This window comes from Panicum virgatum, chromosome 1K (genome assembly GCF_016808335.1).
Source record: "Panicum virgatum strain AP13 chromosome 1K, P.virgatum_v5, whole genome shotgun sequence".
NCBI classification, from domain to species: Eukaryota; Viridiplantae; Streptophyta; class Magnoliopsida; order Poales; family Poaceae; genus Panicum; species Panicum virgatum.
Genome location: NC_053136.1, coordinates 53587489 through 53603228, shown reverse-complemented (window position 1 = coordinate 53603228; position 15740 = coordinate 53587489). Strand labels below are relative to the sequence as shown.

General features: G+C 46.6%; 1 protein-coding gene across 2 annotated transcripts; it reads left to right on the top strand.

Moving 5' to 3' along the window:
* The first annotated feature begins 5290 nt into the window (after positions 1–5290).
* LOC120644160 (chaperone protein dnaJ 6-like) lies at positions 5291–9567 on the top strand. 2 transcript variants are annotated; one of them, XM_039920742.1, is made up of 6 exons: positions 5291–5644; positions 6124–6217; positions 6406–6476; positions 6560–6622; positions 7484–7786; positions 8052–8332. In XM_039920742.1, the coding sequence occupies exons 1-6, from the start codon at positions 5507–5509 to the stop codon at positions 8136–8138; spliced, it is 756 nt and encodes a 251-aa protein (XP_039776676.1). In that variant the 5' UTR covers positions 5291–5506; the 3' UTR covers positions 8139–8332. The 2 variants fall into 2 exon arrangements, with proteins under 2 accessions (XP_039776676.1, XP_039776670.1); XM_039920736.1 differs by lacking the exon at positions 8052–8332 and adding an exon at positions 9149–9567 and having other exon boundaries at positions 5292–5644.
* Positions 9568–15740: the final 6173 nt, after the last annotated feature.

Below are 15740 nucleotides of genomic sequence, written 5' to 3'. Positions count from 1 at the left end.
CAACGAAGATCAGTGCACCCGGGCCCAGTAGTTTTGGGTGGTTCCGCCACATGGGCCTATCTAAGGGCCGTGTTTGGTTACGGTAGAAAATTTTTCGGCACATTTTTCGAGAGGAGAATCTCGTATGCATGGAGTACTAAATGAAGTCTATTTGCAAAATCTTTTCAGGGACGTGTGTGACTTTTCGCGATGAATCTAATGACGGTAATTAATTAATAATTTACTACAGTGATGCTACAGTAACCAACCTCTAATCGCGCGGTCAAAGGCCTTATTAGATTCGTCTCGCGATTTACACGGGGGTTATGGAGGTGGTTTTGTAATTATGCTTCATTTGATACTCTAAATTAGTGGTCAAAGGTGCTACAGTAATTTCATGGAATTTAACCAAACACGGCCAAGGTCATCTAATTTGGTCATCTAATTTCAGGATTGACAGGGGCGTCGCCGCGTCAGTAAAAAAAAAGTCAACAAATGCTAGTCTTACCGATGTGACTACCAGTGTTCACCAAACCGGTGGGAATCGGTCCGGTTTGACCGGTTTAACTGTAACCGGTCAAATCGGTCTGGCCCGGTTCCGGTTTGGACCGGTATCAAATCGGCTCAAAATTAAAATTAAAATTCAAATTGAAAAAAATGAAAAATTATCAAAAAATTCCTAAAAATACTTCAATGTGCGACGAATCTAATGGTGTCAAATTTTCTCAAAAATTCATTCATTTAGTATAGTTTGCGGGGATTTGAAGTTAAACAAAAAAACTGTGCATAAAAAATATACAAATACAATGTAAAAATAGTAAAAAAAGAATTGAAGGGTTCGTTTAGGCTAAAACATATTATACAAACATTCATTTAGTATACTTTGCGGGCATTTGAATTTACACCAAAATTTTTTTTTTTAATTTGGCCGGTTACCAATCAAACCGACCGGTAGACCGGTCAAACCGACCAGTATACCGGTACGAACCATTTGCACAGAAAATTTTAAATTTAAATTTGACTTTGACCGGTTTGGATCGGTTTCCGGCCAACCGATACCAGACCCCGCCGGTTTGGCCGGATCGGTCGGTAACTTAAACCGTGGTGACTACACGCCCGCAGTCAAAAGGGAAAAGAGAGCACAACATGGCACGATCCTTACTAGCAGTAGACCAGTAATTTCTGAGACGCAAAAAAAAAGTCACTATGCATCTCGCACCATTTGACTGGTGAGTTTATTACATGGTCGACCAGAATGTCACGATGGTTCAAACAGGTACAACAGTCTAACTGCCAACTTTCTTATGAGCTCCACTCCATTGTACAGGACTGGGACCGATTAGATTAGAGACCATTAGCCGTGCCATTAGCAAGAGCAACCAGCCCACTGCCGACTCAATTCCGATCATGACACCATACCAATATCGTGGGATTAATTAAGGTTCGCGGTGATTCCAAAAGCGCAGCGCCCCGTCCCATCCACCCCCTCTGCTCGCCTCGTTGCCGTCGCCGTCGCCGTCGCCTTACCGGGACAGGGAGAGCAGCGGCGCGCCCCCGCCGTGCACCCGCTCCACGGTGAGCCGCGACGTACCGAACTTTGTGGGCCTCGCGTGCAGGCACGCAGCACCCCGGGCGCCGGCAGCCACAACTCGCCGCCGCCGTGGCCGCTGGGCAAACCCGTGGGCCGGTCGCAGGCGGATGGCGCGTGGGACCCACGGTCTTGACGCGCCCACCAAGACGCGGTCAGAAAAGCGCGCGGGCCGTGGGCACCGCCGCACCGGGAACCTTCTGGAGGCGCGCCACCGAAAATATCTCCGTCCTCGCGGCCCATCTGGGCCGTCCGTCCCAGCGTCATCCGTGGCGGACGGCCCGTATCGCGCGGCGGCGCGTGGGCAGAACCGGGACTCCGTAACTGCAGGCCGTGGGGCCCGCTGGGCTCTCGAGACCAACGTTAACCTAACCGGTGGGAACCGGTCCGGTTTGACCGATAACCGGTCAAATCGGTCCGGTCCGGTTCCGGTTTCGGCCGGTACCCAACCGGCCAAAATTCAAATTTTAAATTTGAATTCAAAAAATGAAAAATTCCCAAAAAATTTCTAAAAATACTTCAAGGTGTAATGAATCTAATGGTGTCAAATTTTCTCAAAAATTCATTCATTTAGTATAGTTTGTGGAAATTTAAAGTTAAATCAAAAAAGAAAAAGAAAAAAAATGGGCCGGCCCATGAAGGCCCATCGATCAAACCGGTCAAACCGGCCGGTAAACCGGTTGCACGGGAGTTCTTGAATTTCAAACCGGTCAAACCGGCCGGTAAACCGGTCAAACTGGCCGGTAGACCGGTCGGAACCGGTTGCATGGGAATTTTTGAATTTATTTGAATTTGGATTTGAATTCAACCGGTTTCCACCGGTTACCGGCCTAACCGGTCCGGTAAACCGGTACCGGAGGGTGGCGGTTAGGCCGGTCCGGTCGGATTTTAAAACCCTGTACTACGAAGTTGTTGGCTTGTCGCTGATGACTTGCTGCTGGCTGCGCTTTCTGGATACTGTATTAGGAGTACGTACAATTTTTATTACGAAAACCCAAGCTTTGATGTTGTTGGATTAGACGCCTAATCCCTTCGGATTTGTAGAGCCACGTAAACAAAACAAACGCAACTTGCGGGTGAATAGACGTAGAACCGTATGGGATTTATGACATGGATGAATCGTGTCTTTATTTTTGGAGAATCTTTGCCTCTCGCTTTCGGAAAAAGGCCACTGTAATTGCAATACCAACACACAGGCTGAAAAATGACCAATAGGTTATCAGTAGTAGTTTTTTTTAAAAAAAAAACTAGCACGAGCACTACCATATTGTTTAGAAAGAAGGGAGAAGCACTATGAGTTATCAGATGGCACTATCATTACCAAGTGATGATTCCAATCAGAGAAGCTTTAGGGTTAAGATCTCTTTCGTTCAGCTTGCAAGGTGCTCATCAAAAGAGCGGCTGATCACCCACGAGACCGTTATATTTTGGCACAAGCAAATTATGAAATGTTAGTTTTTCCTATATAAAAAGTAGTACTTAGTTTCAAATATATAAACAATGTTCCATGGCTAAACCATGGTAGAACTAGAATAGTTAGGGTCTGGGAGACCACAATTTGACTTTCCTAGTCATCATTTCTCATTTGGTTTGAAGCTATACGCGGCTATAGGTAATAGATGCAGCAGGAAGCAAAAGGTTTCTCTTTTTTTTTTTGCGAAACAGGAAAAAAGGTTTCTCAACTGAAGAGGTATCTAAAAGGTTGTTTTCCTGTCAAGTCTGAGTGGTTTGCTGCTAGTATCTAAGTGTGCTTCTTTTTCCTATTGCTACAGTAGGGACAGGGCGAAAGGGCGAAGCGACGCCGGCGGCCGGTACGGCACCGGAGAGGGAGGCGAGCCCGTGAATCGCCGTGCGGATGTATATAGGTTAGATAGTTTTTTATCTAGACCTTCGGTTTGCTTGCCGTCGGCGACGACGGTGCAGCTACGGTTGCTGGAGGTAGCGGCCGTGATGGTGCTCCTCTGTTGGCGAATAAAAGTGATCTCCGGTGATGGCGACGAGTACGGCTTCATCCCCGGTGAGATCTTCGGGAGGTCAGTGACTTCCTCTTTTTGTGCGAGAGGGGAATGTCCTTCCCCTGCTTCGCAAGTCTTCGCTGACGAAGACGGCAGTCTTGCTGTCGACCTCGACGATCTTTTGGTCAAGTCACTGATCCTCCCCGTGGTCCTTCTCTTTGCGTTGGGGAGGGATCTGCTGTGCTCCCCTGTGAGCTTCTCTTTTCGGGTTGGAGTTGCCGGCTGTGGAATCTCTGGTGGGCTGCTGACTCCGGTGGGTGGAGGCAACGCCACCCTCTGCTCTGGTGATGTCGAGTTGTTGGAGCTTGCTCTTCCTCTTCCCACGACGGTGGGCTCGCCGATATCCTTTCAGTGGCTCAAATCCATCTTGATAGGAGGTCTGGGGTGGTGGTTCTTGCGGCTTTTCCAAGTTCTGGAGGCTGCCGGCGGTGGATCTAGAAGTGGGTGCTTCAATTTTGGTCCTAGTGCAGGCGAATCGGAGCTCGATTCGACGAACGGGATCTCTGAGAGGAGGAAGACGAACGGGATCTCTGAGAGGAGGAAGATGAACATGAGCTCTTCAAACTCCTTTGTAATTTTCTTTTTCTTCAGGGTCCTTTATGTAAAATGGGGGTTGTACTGTTCCTCAATTTAATATATCTTCCCTTCGCAAAAAAATATCTAAAAGACTAAGCGACAACAGGAGTATAATCTAACCACTATATAAAGCTAAAGTCGCTTCCATTCCATGCCAAGTTTGTAGAAACTCGACGTTCAAAATTTTGTGCGGCGAATAGAGGGAATCAATAGGAGACATCTGTAAAAATATTGGTAGTCTTGCCGGTATATACATCTTAATATCTAATTTATGATTAACTTGACTATCCAATATACCCTCTCTGTTTTTATTTACAATGTCATATTATGTTTGTTCTAAGTCAAATTTGAACTTTGATCAAATTTAGAAGAAAAACAATAATATTTGCAATATCAAATTTATTTTATTGAATCCAAAATATATACGTTGAATATTGTAGTTATTGTTGTATTTTCTATAAATTTAGTTAAATTTGGTTAACTTTAACTTAAAACAAACCTAATACAATACGTAAATAAAATGGAGGGTGTATGATTTAAATCGCAAGTCATACTTTGTATGTAGAAATATGTTTAAGGTTCCATTTGGATCACTCTAGATCACAGAATCTTAGGGCCCGTTTAGTTGGTGAAAAGTTGTTGATTTTGATACTGTAGCATATTTTGTTATTATTTGATAAATAATGTCCAATCATGGACTAATTAGACTTAAAAGATTTTATCTCGTGCTAATCAGTTAGACTGTATAATTAATTATTTTTTTCAACTGCATTCAATGGTCTATGCATATGTCCGAATATTCGATGTGATGAGTATTGTATAAATTTTTTTTGAGAACTAAACAGGGCCTTAGATTCCAAAATCCAGCTAGGGATCCAAACGTTCCAGATTTTCCCATAAATTTTCTAATCCAAACGGTATAGATTATGGAATTCAAGAATCTGAGTAAGTTTAGCTTCTCACTGATTCCAAAATTTAGAGGAATCCAAACAGGCGATTTTTTTGAAAGGAATTTTGGAATGGCACGTCCTGTTCTGCACAGTACCATCTGGAATGTCCAGTTGGCTCGTAACGTCCTCGCAAAAAAAAAAAAAAATCCTACGCGGAGAAATATTTAACTGGCAAGTGGGCATCATGGCAGTGTTTCTGGAGGCTTCCTGGGGGTGCGTGGAGACAGAGGGAGAGGGGGAAGAACGAAGAAGAACAGGCGCCATCCGCTTGCTTCCTTCCCCTTCTCTCCCTCCCCCACCGCCGGCGCCTCTTTCCGCGGGTCCTCGCCGACAGGGCATCGCGTCGCTGTACCCGTGAGTGCGTGCCGGAGGAATTTGACTTCTCCGGCGACAACGGCATGGATGCCGGGGCAGAGAAGTGCCGCGACGCCGCGGCGGCGGCCGGGGAGGCCGGCAGCGACCTCTACGCGGTCCTTGGGCTCAAGAAGGAGTGCTCCGACACCGAGCTGAAGGTCGCCTACCGGAAGCTCGCCATGGTGAGCAGTTGGATTCATCTGGTTTCATAGCTCCTTTCTGCCATCGGTTGCTGCTGCCTGTTGCATGTCGTTCTTGATTTGGTTATCTAGTTGCATACTTGCATGTTGCCCTGTTGGTGTCGCTGTAACCTGTCGAGAAAGGAAACGTTCTTTTCCGGTAATTTCGAGTTTGCATTAAGATAGATTGGCGCCAGAGTTTATATTTGATTATCCCATCTTACTGCCTATGTACCTGTGCCGATAATTCGATGCCCTGTCCCGGTAGTATTTGCGTTTCGTAGATAATTATACAAAGGCATTACGATCTAGCAATGGTAATTTTTATTTACCACTTCAATTTGTGCCAATCTTTTTACCATGCAGCAGTATTTCATACTAATCAGGCACATCTGAATCAAATGCATGCCGATATTCTGTTCCAATTCTAGTATATGTTCAATGAAAAAGATTTCTAAAAATTATGTCCAATTGCTTTGCAGAGATGGCACCCAGACAAATGCTCCTCCTCCAGCAGCGTGAAGCACCTGCAGGAAGCCAAGGAGAAGTTCCAAGAGATCCAGAGCGCCTATTCCGGTCTCAATCTTCCTTCTCTTAGCACCAGCCCCCTGCTCTGTTCCATATTGGCAAACCACCCCCACATCACCTGTTAAAATGACTAACCAACAACTAATAAATTGAACAGCAGCAAACAGACCAATATAGCCTGTTGGTAAACTTATTGCATGGAGCCCCCGGGCTCCCGTACCATTACTCTTGTGCAGTCCTCTCCGACGCTAACAAGCGGTTCCTCTACGACGTGGGTGTATATGACAATGAGGCCGACGAGGACAGTGTAAGCATATCTACTTTCTCTTTCTCACATAATTCTGGTTATAACTTATAACAGTAGGGTGATGTTTTTTGCTGCTGTTGCAGCTGCAGGGAATGGGGGACTTCATTGGTGAGATGGCCCAGATGATGAGCCAGGCGCGTCCGACGGTAAGAGCCGATAGCACAATGATCCTAGTTCGTGATGCTTATTTGTATTCCTATGGATAGCGATTGAAGGCAAAAGTCAATACTTGCATTTTATTGTTGTATGGATCAAGCTTTAGAATTCCAGCTAGCACATGTTTGTCACATGCTAATATCATCTCATTACAGATGTGTAATTAGTGATTAGACCTATGCTTACAAAGACAAACATCCTCAGTTTTACCAGTTCCTTCTTCACATAATCCTAGGTGGGGCTGCAAACAAATGTTTTCTCAGCAATTTTTTTTTCCCTGAAATGCTACTCTAAACAAATATAACAACTGGCATCTGGTCTTGTCTGTTTAACATGTACCATGTATCACCTTGTTTGTATTACAATCTCTATCTTATGTGTATCCTGGTTGTTAATCTTTGTCAAAAATTCTTTATGCTTATTCTGGGATGTAATACTGGTTTTATGTGGGTATATGAAAAGTTCTTTTCATGAAGCCGCAAGGAAATAAGATGCTGAACTTTTTAACCATGGACATGATCTTTTGTGTCCTAAATATGTTAGGATGTGTTGCCAATGTGTTCCCAAGGCTCTGCTTTGGTTTACACTAAACAACATATACAAACTTCAATATCTTTATATAGTTCTCGCTGGGATTTGTATGTTTCATGTCCACAGGCTTAAAAAAGAAGGAATTGTTATCAAAGCTCCGTGTCCTGCATGGTTTTTAGTGGATACTAAAAGCTGAATTTTTAGGTGATTTTTTTCGGAACCTAGCTGGAAATCGACATATTTTTCCTGTACCTGATTATAAAAAAAACTTGTGTGAGAGTGAATGGCAATATAATAAGCGTGGACTGTTGGATTTGCAGAGGCAGGAAAGCTTTGAGGAGCTGCAACAGCTGTTCGTGGACATGTTCCAGTCCGATCTTGATTCAGGATTCTGCAATGGGCCTGCCAAGGGCCATCAGGTGCATGGGCAAGCCCAAAGTAGAACATCCTCAACCTCGCCTTCATCATCACCATCTCCTCCTCCGCCTACTGTAGTAACGGAGGTAGAGGTGCCATCATGTAATGGCTTCAATAAGCGGGGTTCATCAGCAATGGACTCGGGGAAACCTCCAAGACCACTTGATGCTGGTGTGAGTCAGAGCCAGGCTGGCTTTTGTTTTGGGGTAAGTGCACCTGTCATTATCAATTGGCTTATCAATTTACTCTACTCTGCTTGCTAATTATGCAATATGGCAGGAATAATAGTTACTGTATAGGCAGATATACTATTTACTTCTGAAGATGGTCATGCAGTGGACCATTCATCTAAGGCATAATTGAATCTGATATAGGAGATCATTTATAAACGATGGCTTGTCCAACTGCTTTGACATTTAGTTTTATGCTTTCTTGGTGGAAAATGATTGTGGTGCTTTGTGTCTTTCTCAGCATAAATCCAGATGCCTACAGATTCGCTTGCAAAACATCAAGTCTCTAGATGCCATGAAAAGAATTGGGTGGCTATGCTATCGCTAGCTACAGTGCTTGGACTCCTGATGTTGCTTGATAGTATGAGCATCATATATATTCACATGTCTTCTGTCTGCAGTCCTAGATGTTGATTTTGCAGTTATTACTTCATATGTCATGGACAAACAATTTTTCCCACAGAATTTGAATTTTAAGGTCTATGGAAGAAACAAAATTTCAGCATGGTTGCTCATTCTTTAGATAAAATTCTTTTTATTCAACAACATTTTGGTCTATGCTTTTATTCATTGGTTGTAGGTCCTAGTTTCTGGGTCACTTAGTGGACCCTGTTCATGTTTGGACCTAAGCCCTTCACGGCATTTAGTAGTCATAACTCGTAATGATCATATAAACTGTGAAGGACCTTGCTGAAACTTTTCACATTGATTGGGCCCCACGAAGGGGCTATGAAAAGCTCCGCCACTAGATCTATCTTGGCATGAGGACTTGCTTAGAAGATATGACAGTTTCTGGATAAGGCATTTCAATGACAGGTAGACTATTGTTGTTGTGGCGGTCCATATAGTAGAACAGTCCACTGTGCCACTTTCCCATAGCTGCTTGCAATTGGATTTTTCATATCCTCATGATGTGATATCTCATATTGTATGTCCTTTTGGGTGGTAGCAAGGTTTCGACTCCCTACGAGTTTTATTACCTTTGTTATCTGAATGGATATATGGATCACACATATCATTTTCTGCTTTACACACATCACTTTCTTGGACAATGGGATTGATACGTTGTCCTGTGCCTTTGCTGACTTGTCCTTGTGCTTTTGCTGTTAGAATTCTGTTCACGCTTCTAGAAATAGCCAACCAGTAAGGTACTTTTCTGATAAGGCCGAATCCATTCTCCAAAGTTCTGTATTTGCCCTTTTTCTTTGGCTGTTGCTCAGCTTAGACTAGGTGTGGGGTACGGATGACATATGACTGCTGTGAAACTCAGCTGGACTGATTCACATGAAATCTTTGGCATTTGATGGCAACCTTATCATTTCATCATGTCTTCTGCAGATGAGCGACACAAAGCAAGCTCAGAAGATGCGAGGCCCAAACACCAGCCGGAGGAGGAACGGCCGGAAGCAGAAGTTGTCATCGAAGCATGATGTTTCATCCGAAGATGACACCGCAGGTTCTCAGCACCAGCAGCATGTAGCAGTTTGATCCTTGGTGTAGTTATTCGTTGGTCCTTGGCAGTGTCAAGGACCCTAGTGTAGCCAGGGCACTGGGCACAGCATGCTGCCTTTGCCAGCTGCTGTGATCTGAAGAGGAGTTTAGCTCATCATAGGCCTTGAGACCTCCATGTGAAACACGTCGATGCTTCTGCAATTTTCTTTCTCCGCATGTGTTGCCACTTGCCAGCGTTGTACCAAGACAGTGATTTCCAATTGATTCAGTTCTTATTGACATCCACCATAAGCTGTGGGCTGTGACTTGTCGATCGAGTTAAGATGTTATGTTGGACATCGTGGATTCGTGGTAACTAGAAATGCTCGCGGCGTCCTCCCTTTTTTTTGTGTTCCTCTGGTGAAGCGAGGTAGAACATTGTGAGAAATGAGAAATTATCAACACCACTAGTGTCTAGCCTCTCATTTTTTCTTGTTCCTCTGGTGAAGCGAGGTATAACATTGTGGGAAATGAGAAATTGTCAACACCAGTGAATCTAACTTTTCTCCTCAAAAGATGGGTATCTTAGAATCTACCATTTCATCATGTACGTTGTGATACGGTGTGTACAAATGTTCTAGGCTGTCTAAAGCTTTTATTCTATTTTCAATTTCATTTTTTATCAAAAATATATAGTTCAGCGTATTGTGGTGCTTGATCTTGTTCTGGAATTAATGATCCTATAAGGTGATGTATTTGGCCATTAATATGAAATACATATGATTCTTCTCCTTTGTTAATGTCTTTTATTATATTTGCTCTCATTGATGTGAAGGCAAAGAGACTATTGTATTGCCTTATTCTTTATAAGAAATGCTTCGATTTTGTGCCATTTTTATCATTAATTAACCGTGATGGTCTTTATATGGTGGTATCTTTATTTTTCCATTTTTACAACAGTTTGTGTATATAATTTGTTTGCTATATGCCGGCTCTCAGTTTAGTTACATTCATTGGTAATATAGCTCCACAATATTTGCACTGGTATTTTGGTTCACCTAAATATGATCGTTTATCATATGATTCTTTTAAGTGTTGAATATATTCTACTGTATAAGATACCATGCCTTGATTAGTATTAATAATTATCCTTAATCTAATGCCTTCGATGGTGCCTGCTGCTGCTACTCCCCGCTTTACCTCCTCCAGGTGCTCATGGCCGGCTGCTGCCTTCCAATCAGAGTCCTCGACTCCTCCGCCGCTTCACCTCCTCCAGGTGCTCACGGCCGGATGTAGCCAGCCGCCGGCCTTCGTGCTCTACTTGAGACTCACGCCACCTCGCAGACCAAGAAACAAATCGACCGGAAAATCGAGCAGTCTCTGTCTGCGGATCGCATCAGCCATGTGAAGCGTCCCCTCATAAGAGGGAACTTAAATGTGATACAAACATCAGTCCCAGGAGGCTGATGCCACATTTATTACATCAGATGGTTCATAACCGTACAAACCTTGGAGGACACTCGATACAGATAATAATAATAAGTAACCAAGCTACGACATAACACCAGACCGCAAACCACATGGGGTCTAGCACGGGCTCAGAGTATTGCGACAGCGAAGGCATCTCGAACAGGGCCGATTCCACAGGCAAGGTTGGGTGTAGAACGATAACCCTACTCAGCGTCGTCTGGCACGAAGTCTGGGTCTTCTTCTGTAAAAAGTAAGAGTGGGGTGAGTACAAACGTACTCAGCAAGTCCAACCACACCCACGGAGGGGGTTATATCAGAATAATATGCATAGGTAAACCAAGTATAAGATTATGGTTTAATTTACAGAAAAACGATACTTTATGCAGGGGTTCATTTAACAGAAAACCTTTTTAGAAAAATCAGTTTTTGTAGTAACACGGAGTTCAAGTTTTAAACTGCTACCGGACTCCCCGTCCGTCGTAGCACACGGTACAACTGCCGGACACAATTCCAAAACAACTCACACCAGCCCATTCCAATGAAACACTAGTTATGTGACCACACCGTAACTCGCCCAATACCGTGGGCACGGCTATTCGAATAGTTTTTAACTCTGCAGAGGTGTGCAACTTTACCCACAAGTAGGATACCACAACTCGAACACCGTCGTGTCGGTGTAGATCCCAACATAGCCATTACCCACCTTAGCTAAGCCTGACTAGCCATCACGGGATTCACCAAGGGGTCATCGACCTAACTCTGGGGTATAACCGGGGTATAAGTCACACTGAGCATATCCCTGCTCCTTGGTCACCCGTTGCTCTCAGCCCTCCTGATGGCTGTCAAATTAACTAGTGGGATTTATGCTAAGCCCTTGCCCATTCAACGGTCGAGTGGTTTGCACGAAAGTGGAGTTAGGTGAGATGACACACCAACTCGGTCCTTAGTTGTGACAAGATGGATATCTCCCTTCCTTGCCCTGCCACACAGGCACGAGCACACCAAATGGCAAATCACGCAGAAATGCCATCCATCCCGTCTAAACTCACTTTTCAAAAACACCACTTTTATCCCTTCCCACATACTCACGCATTTTCTTTTATAAAACCAAATCGTATTATGAGTAAAGTCCTAAGCATTCTAATATTGATTAACGGCAAAATCAGACATTAATCTAGGTGGTCAAGGAATGGTCATCACAAATCAAGGGGTGGCTATCCAACCGTGTTTCCATGCAAGCAAAACTTATGCAATTTTATAAAACAGGCCATTGGGTTGTGTTTATAAAAACTAAGACAGAAACATGCACCAAAGGATGGGATTGAACTTGCCGTCTTCGTAGCCTTCGGGGAGGTCCTGTCCTTCGGGCTCGAGGTCGCGGAACGGGTCCTCGTTCTCCTGCTCACAGTACTACTCGTTGGCGGGCTCTCCTTCGTTCACTCCGTGGTCTACAGCGCACACAAACAAGCACACAATCAATACACAGAAAATAAAGATCTATCGTTGAGCTCGAATCGGAAGCACATAAAATATGGAGTACGGATTGATATTTTTGGGTGGTTTCTGAATGTCACGGCTGGAACTAAGTTAAAAGAGGCGTGGTAAAGTTTCGGGTTAATCAGAGTTCATTTGGTGCATGAAATGATAGGCCAAAGGAGTGTTTAGGGCCTAAACAGGGGTCCAGGGTCCTGTTCGTAATTATACTTGAGAAGGCAGGACTTGGTTTGTATTTTAGAAACTAATTGGGTTATTTTAAAAAGGGTCAGGGGTTTATTTATAAATGTGTTTACATGGAAGGGGGGTTTGATTGCAAAATAGGAAAACAGGAAGGGTTCTTTGGTTAAAAGGGTGGGGGTTCTTTACTGAATAGAGGAAAGGGGAGGGGGCTCAAGGCAAAACTGCCTGTCCTCTTCCTCCCCCTGACGCAGAACAGGGGAGGGGTGGTGGCGCGTCGGCGGCGGCCCGATTCGGGCTCCCTGGGTCACGACGGCGGCCGGGATTGAGGGGGAAAGGAAGAGGGAGCTGCGGGGGATTGATCCCCGGCCTCACCTCGAGCGGTGGTGGCGTGTGGCGGCCTGGCCACGGCGGCTAGCGGCGGAGGGGCTACAAGGCAGGCGGCGGCGGCGGCGCTAGGGGAGCAAAGGAGGAGCTAGGGCGGCGGCGGTGGCTCTTGGTGGTGGATGTGGTGCTCGGGGATGCTCCGCGGGCCCTTTTATAGGCGGCCAAGGCGGTGGAGGGGGTGAGAGCGGGGCGACGGCCGGCGAGGCAGCTCTGAGCGGCGTTAATGGTGTGGGGGCGGCGAGGCTCTGTGCGGGCGTCAACGGTGGGCAGGCGCGCACGGCGAGGTGACACGACGCTTCGGCCAGGCGGCGACCGTCGCAGGCGGCGCTGTGCCGAGGTCGCCGGCGCTGTGCGGCGTCAACGACGGTCGGCCAGCGTCGTGGCGTGCGCGCGCGTGCGGGAACAGGGGGCAGCAGGCGGCCGGTTGGGCAGACGCGCGCGTTCGCGTGGGCCGGTGCGGCGGCGGCCGAGCGGAGCGAGCGCGCGTGCGGGAGGCGGGCAAGCGTGCGGAGCAGAGCGGCCGGGAGCGGGGAGGGGTGGCGCGGCCCGGCGCGCCGTGGGCGCGTGTGCGCGTGCTGCGTGCGGGGCAGGCGGGCAGTGAGCAGCCTGCTCGGGGAGGCGAGGGGGGTGTCGGGCCGGGCTGGTGCGTGGAGCAGGAGCGACGTCGCGGCGCGCCGTGCCGAGCGCCGCGTTCGTGCTTGCGTGTGCGTGCACAGGCGGGCCGGGGGCGGTGCGCGCGGCCTGGGCAGGCGAGGTGGCGACGAGCGGCTTGCGCAGGAGCGGGGCAGGCGGCCGGGGCGCGGGACTGCCCTGCAGCGTGGGCGCGTGCGGCAGAGGCGGCGCCGAGCTGGTACGGCCGGGGCGCTGCCCAGGAGGGGGGCGTGCTCGGGTGAGGGGCGTGGTCGGGTGGAGCAGGAGGCGTCGGGGCCGGCCGAGCGCGCGGGGAGGAAGAGAGGAGAGAAAGGAAGAAAAGAAAAGAGAAAAGGAAAAAGAAAACGGAAAAAGAGAAATGAAGAGAGAGAAAGAGAGGGAGAGAGGGAGATTCGCGCCGAGATCACGGCATCGATCGCGGAGCCGGTCGGCCGCGTTCCGCGGTCGCCCGCGTGCGCTGACGAGGCCACAGGAAAAGGGGTCGAAATGCTGGAGATCGGTCGATTGAAACAGGGAAAGATTCCGGGAATTAGGGCGGACTTTGAGCTCAACGATGGAACACTTGGTTTTGAAAATAATTATCGCACGATTTAAATTAGCGGATTTTTGGGATGTTACACCATGGCAGCCGTCGAGCAATAAGGCCTGACCCACCGCGACACCGCAGGGACGACGACAGGGTCACGACCCGAGCGTCCGCTTGTCTTTGCGTTCCCGGAACGCGGAACGCGGCCTCGGTCGGTGGCTGGCGCAGCAGCCGGAATTACGGAGGACGGAGGGAGGTGCGGCAGGACCGAGAGGCTGAGGACGGTGGGCGGACAAGCGGATTCACGACGATTCGCGAGCGTCCGGGTTTGTGGCATAACGGGTAAGAGACCCGCGACGGCGATGATCGGACGACTGATATCGTAAGTTTGCTAGATCCAACGGTTAGAGGGCTAACGGGTGACGTGGCGCGATGGTTTGCCCGCTTTTGGTGCAGGAATCGTAGGTAGAGAGTAGAAAGGTTGGCGCGGCTTTGCCGCGCCCGTCGTGGAGGTGGCCAGTTGCCTAGGCCGATACGTTTGTAAATTTAATGCACCAATTTGAGACTATATGGGCTCTTGATTTTGATTTTGATGGACTAAAACACAAAATCTCTTGATGATGAATTCAGAAATTCCACCAAAAATCCAGAAAAAAAGAGAGGGGTGAGGAAAAAGGAAGCGGCGAAGCCCTGCCGGATTGCGCACTTGTGATCTGCAGGTAATTATATTTAACTTATGTATTTTTTCATTGATATTGTAGAGTAATTAAATTTAATTAGTGCTATAGTAGAACTAATTTAAGTAGGAGTTTAAGGATACGCGTTTATTATTAGTTTAGGAAATTAAGACTACGCGTTTATTATTACAATTGCAGTACTATTAGAGACGTGTTTATAAATTAATTACGATTTAGAATACAATTTCGCATATGCAATATAGAATTTGAGTGTCATCACGTAGTTACGAATACTTAAATGTTGTAGTTGAAATCCATACTTAGTTTTTACGGATTATTGAATAAGGTAGTGAAGTAAAGAGTATAACTCGATAAGTATTCTGTGATATACAGATATGTCGAGTAAGATGCAGTTTCTAGTATTTTTTGGTGACTATAATGTTTTGTATGGGCCAAATGGAGTAGACATTTCTGCCTTTAAGTGCACATCCAGCGCCATAGATAAACCTCTGGAGAGGAGTTTTGGTTCTATATATAAGTGGCTGCAGCGTGGGTTCCGTGTTGATTCGGAGACACATGTGATGACCATCCATTCTCTTGTTAATAGGGAAGTAGAAAGTGATTTATGGGAATTGATGATGATACACAGCACTGATAACTGGCAGAAGTACATACAAGCAGCTCTAGAGCGTGGGTGGCCTCTGGCCATTCTTGTTCAAACTCGGGAGAAGACACAAAATGAAATCCGACATGGTGCAGATCAAGCAACTCCGAGTATTCGAAGAGAGACCAACTATGTTGAGCAAGATGAGTCACAAGAGATAGAGAACCAAAACATCGGACCACATGGCCTTGCTGATGAGGGAGAGAGGATACATAGCATCGTGGACGAGATGGAGGCAGAAGACTAAGCCGCAATGGAGATGGAAGAATATGAGGGCTCATCTGATGACGAGCAGTACTCATTGCCAAAAGAGTGGAAGGAGCATGATTTTGGCAATCATGTCGTAGAAGACGTACGAAATCAGGAGTGGGAGTACAGAGGGAACGAGGTAGTGCAAAGTGCAACATATCCAAACATTGAAGCCGTAAAAGATGCTGTGAGACTATGGGC

Coding starts and splice junctions, on each gene's coding strand:
- LOC120644160 (XM_039920736.1), top strand. CDS start 5,507: ATGGATGCCGGGGCAGAGAAGTGCCGCGACGCCGCGGCGGCGGCCGGG. Junction 5,645..6,123: donor CCTACCGGAAGCTCGCCATG/GTGAGCAGTTGG, acceptor ATTGCTTTGCAG/AGATGGCACCCAGACAAATG. Junction 6,218..6,405: donor GATCCAGAGCGCCTATTCCG/GTCTCAATCTTC, acceptor ACTCTTGTGCAG/TCCTCTCCGACGCTAACAAG.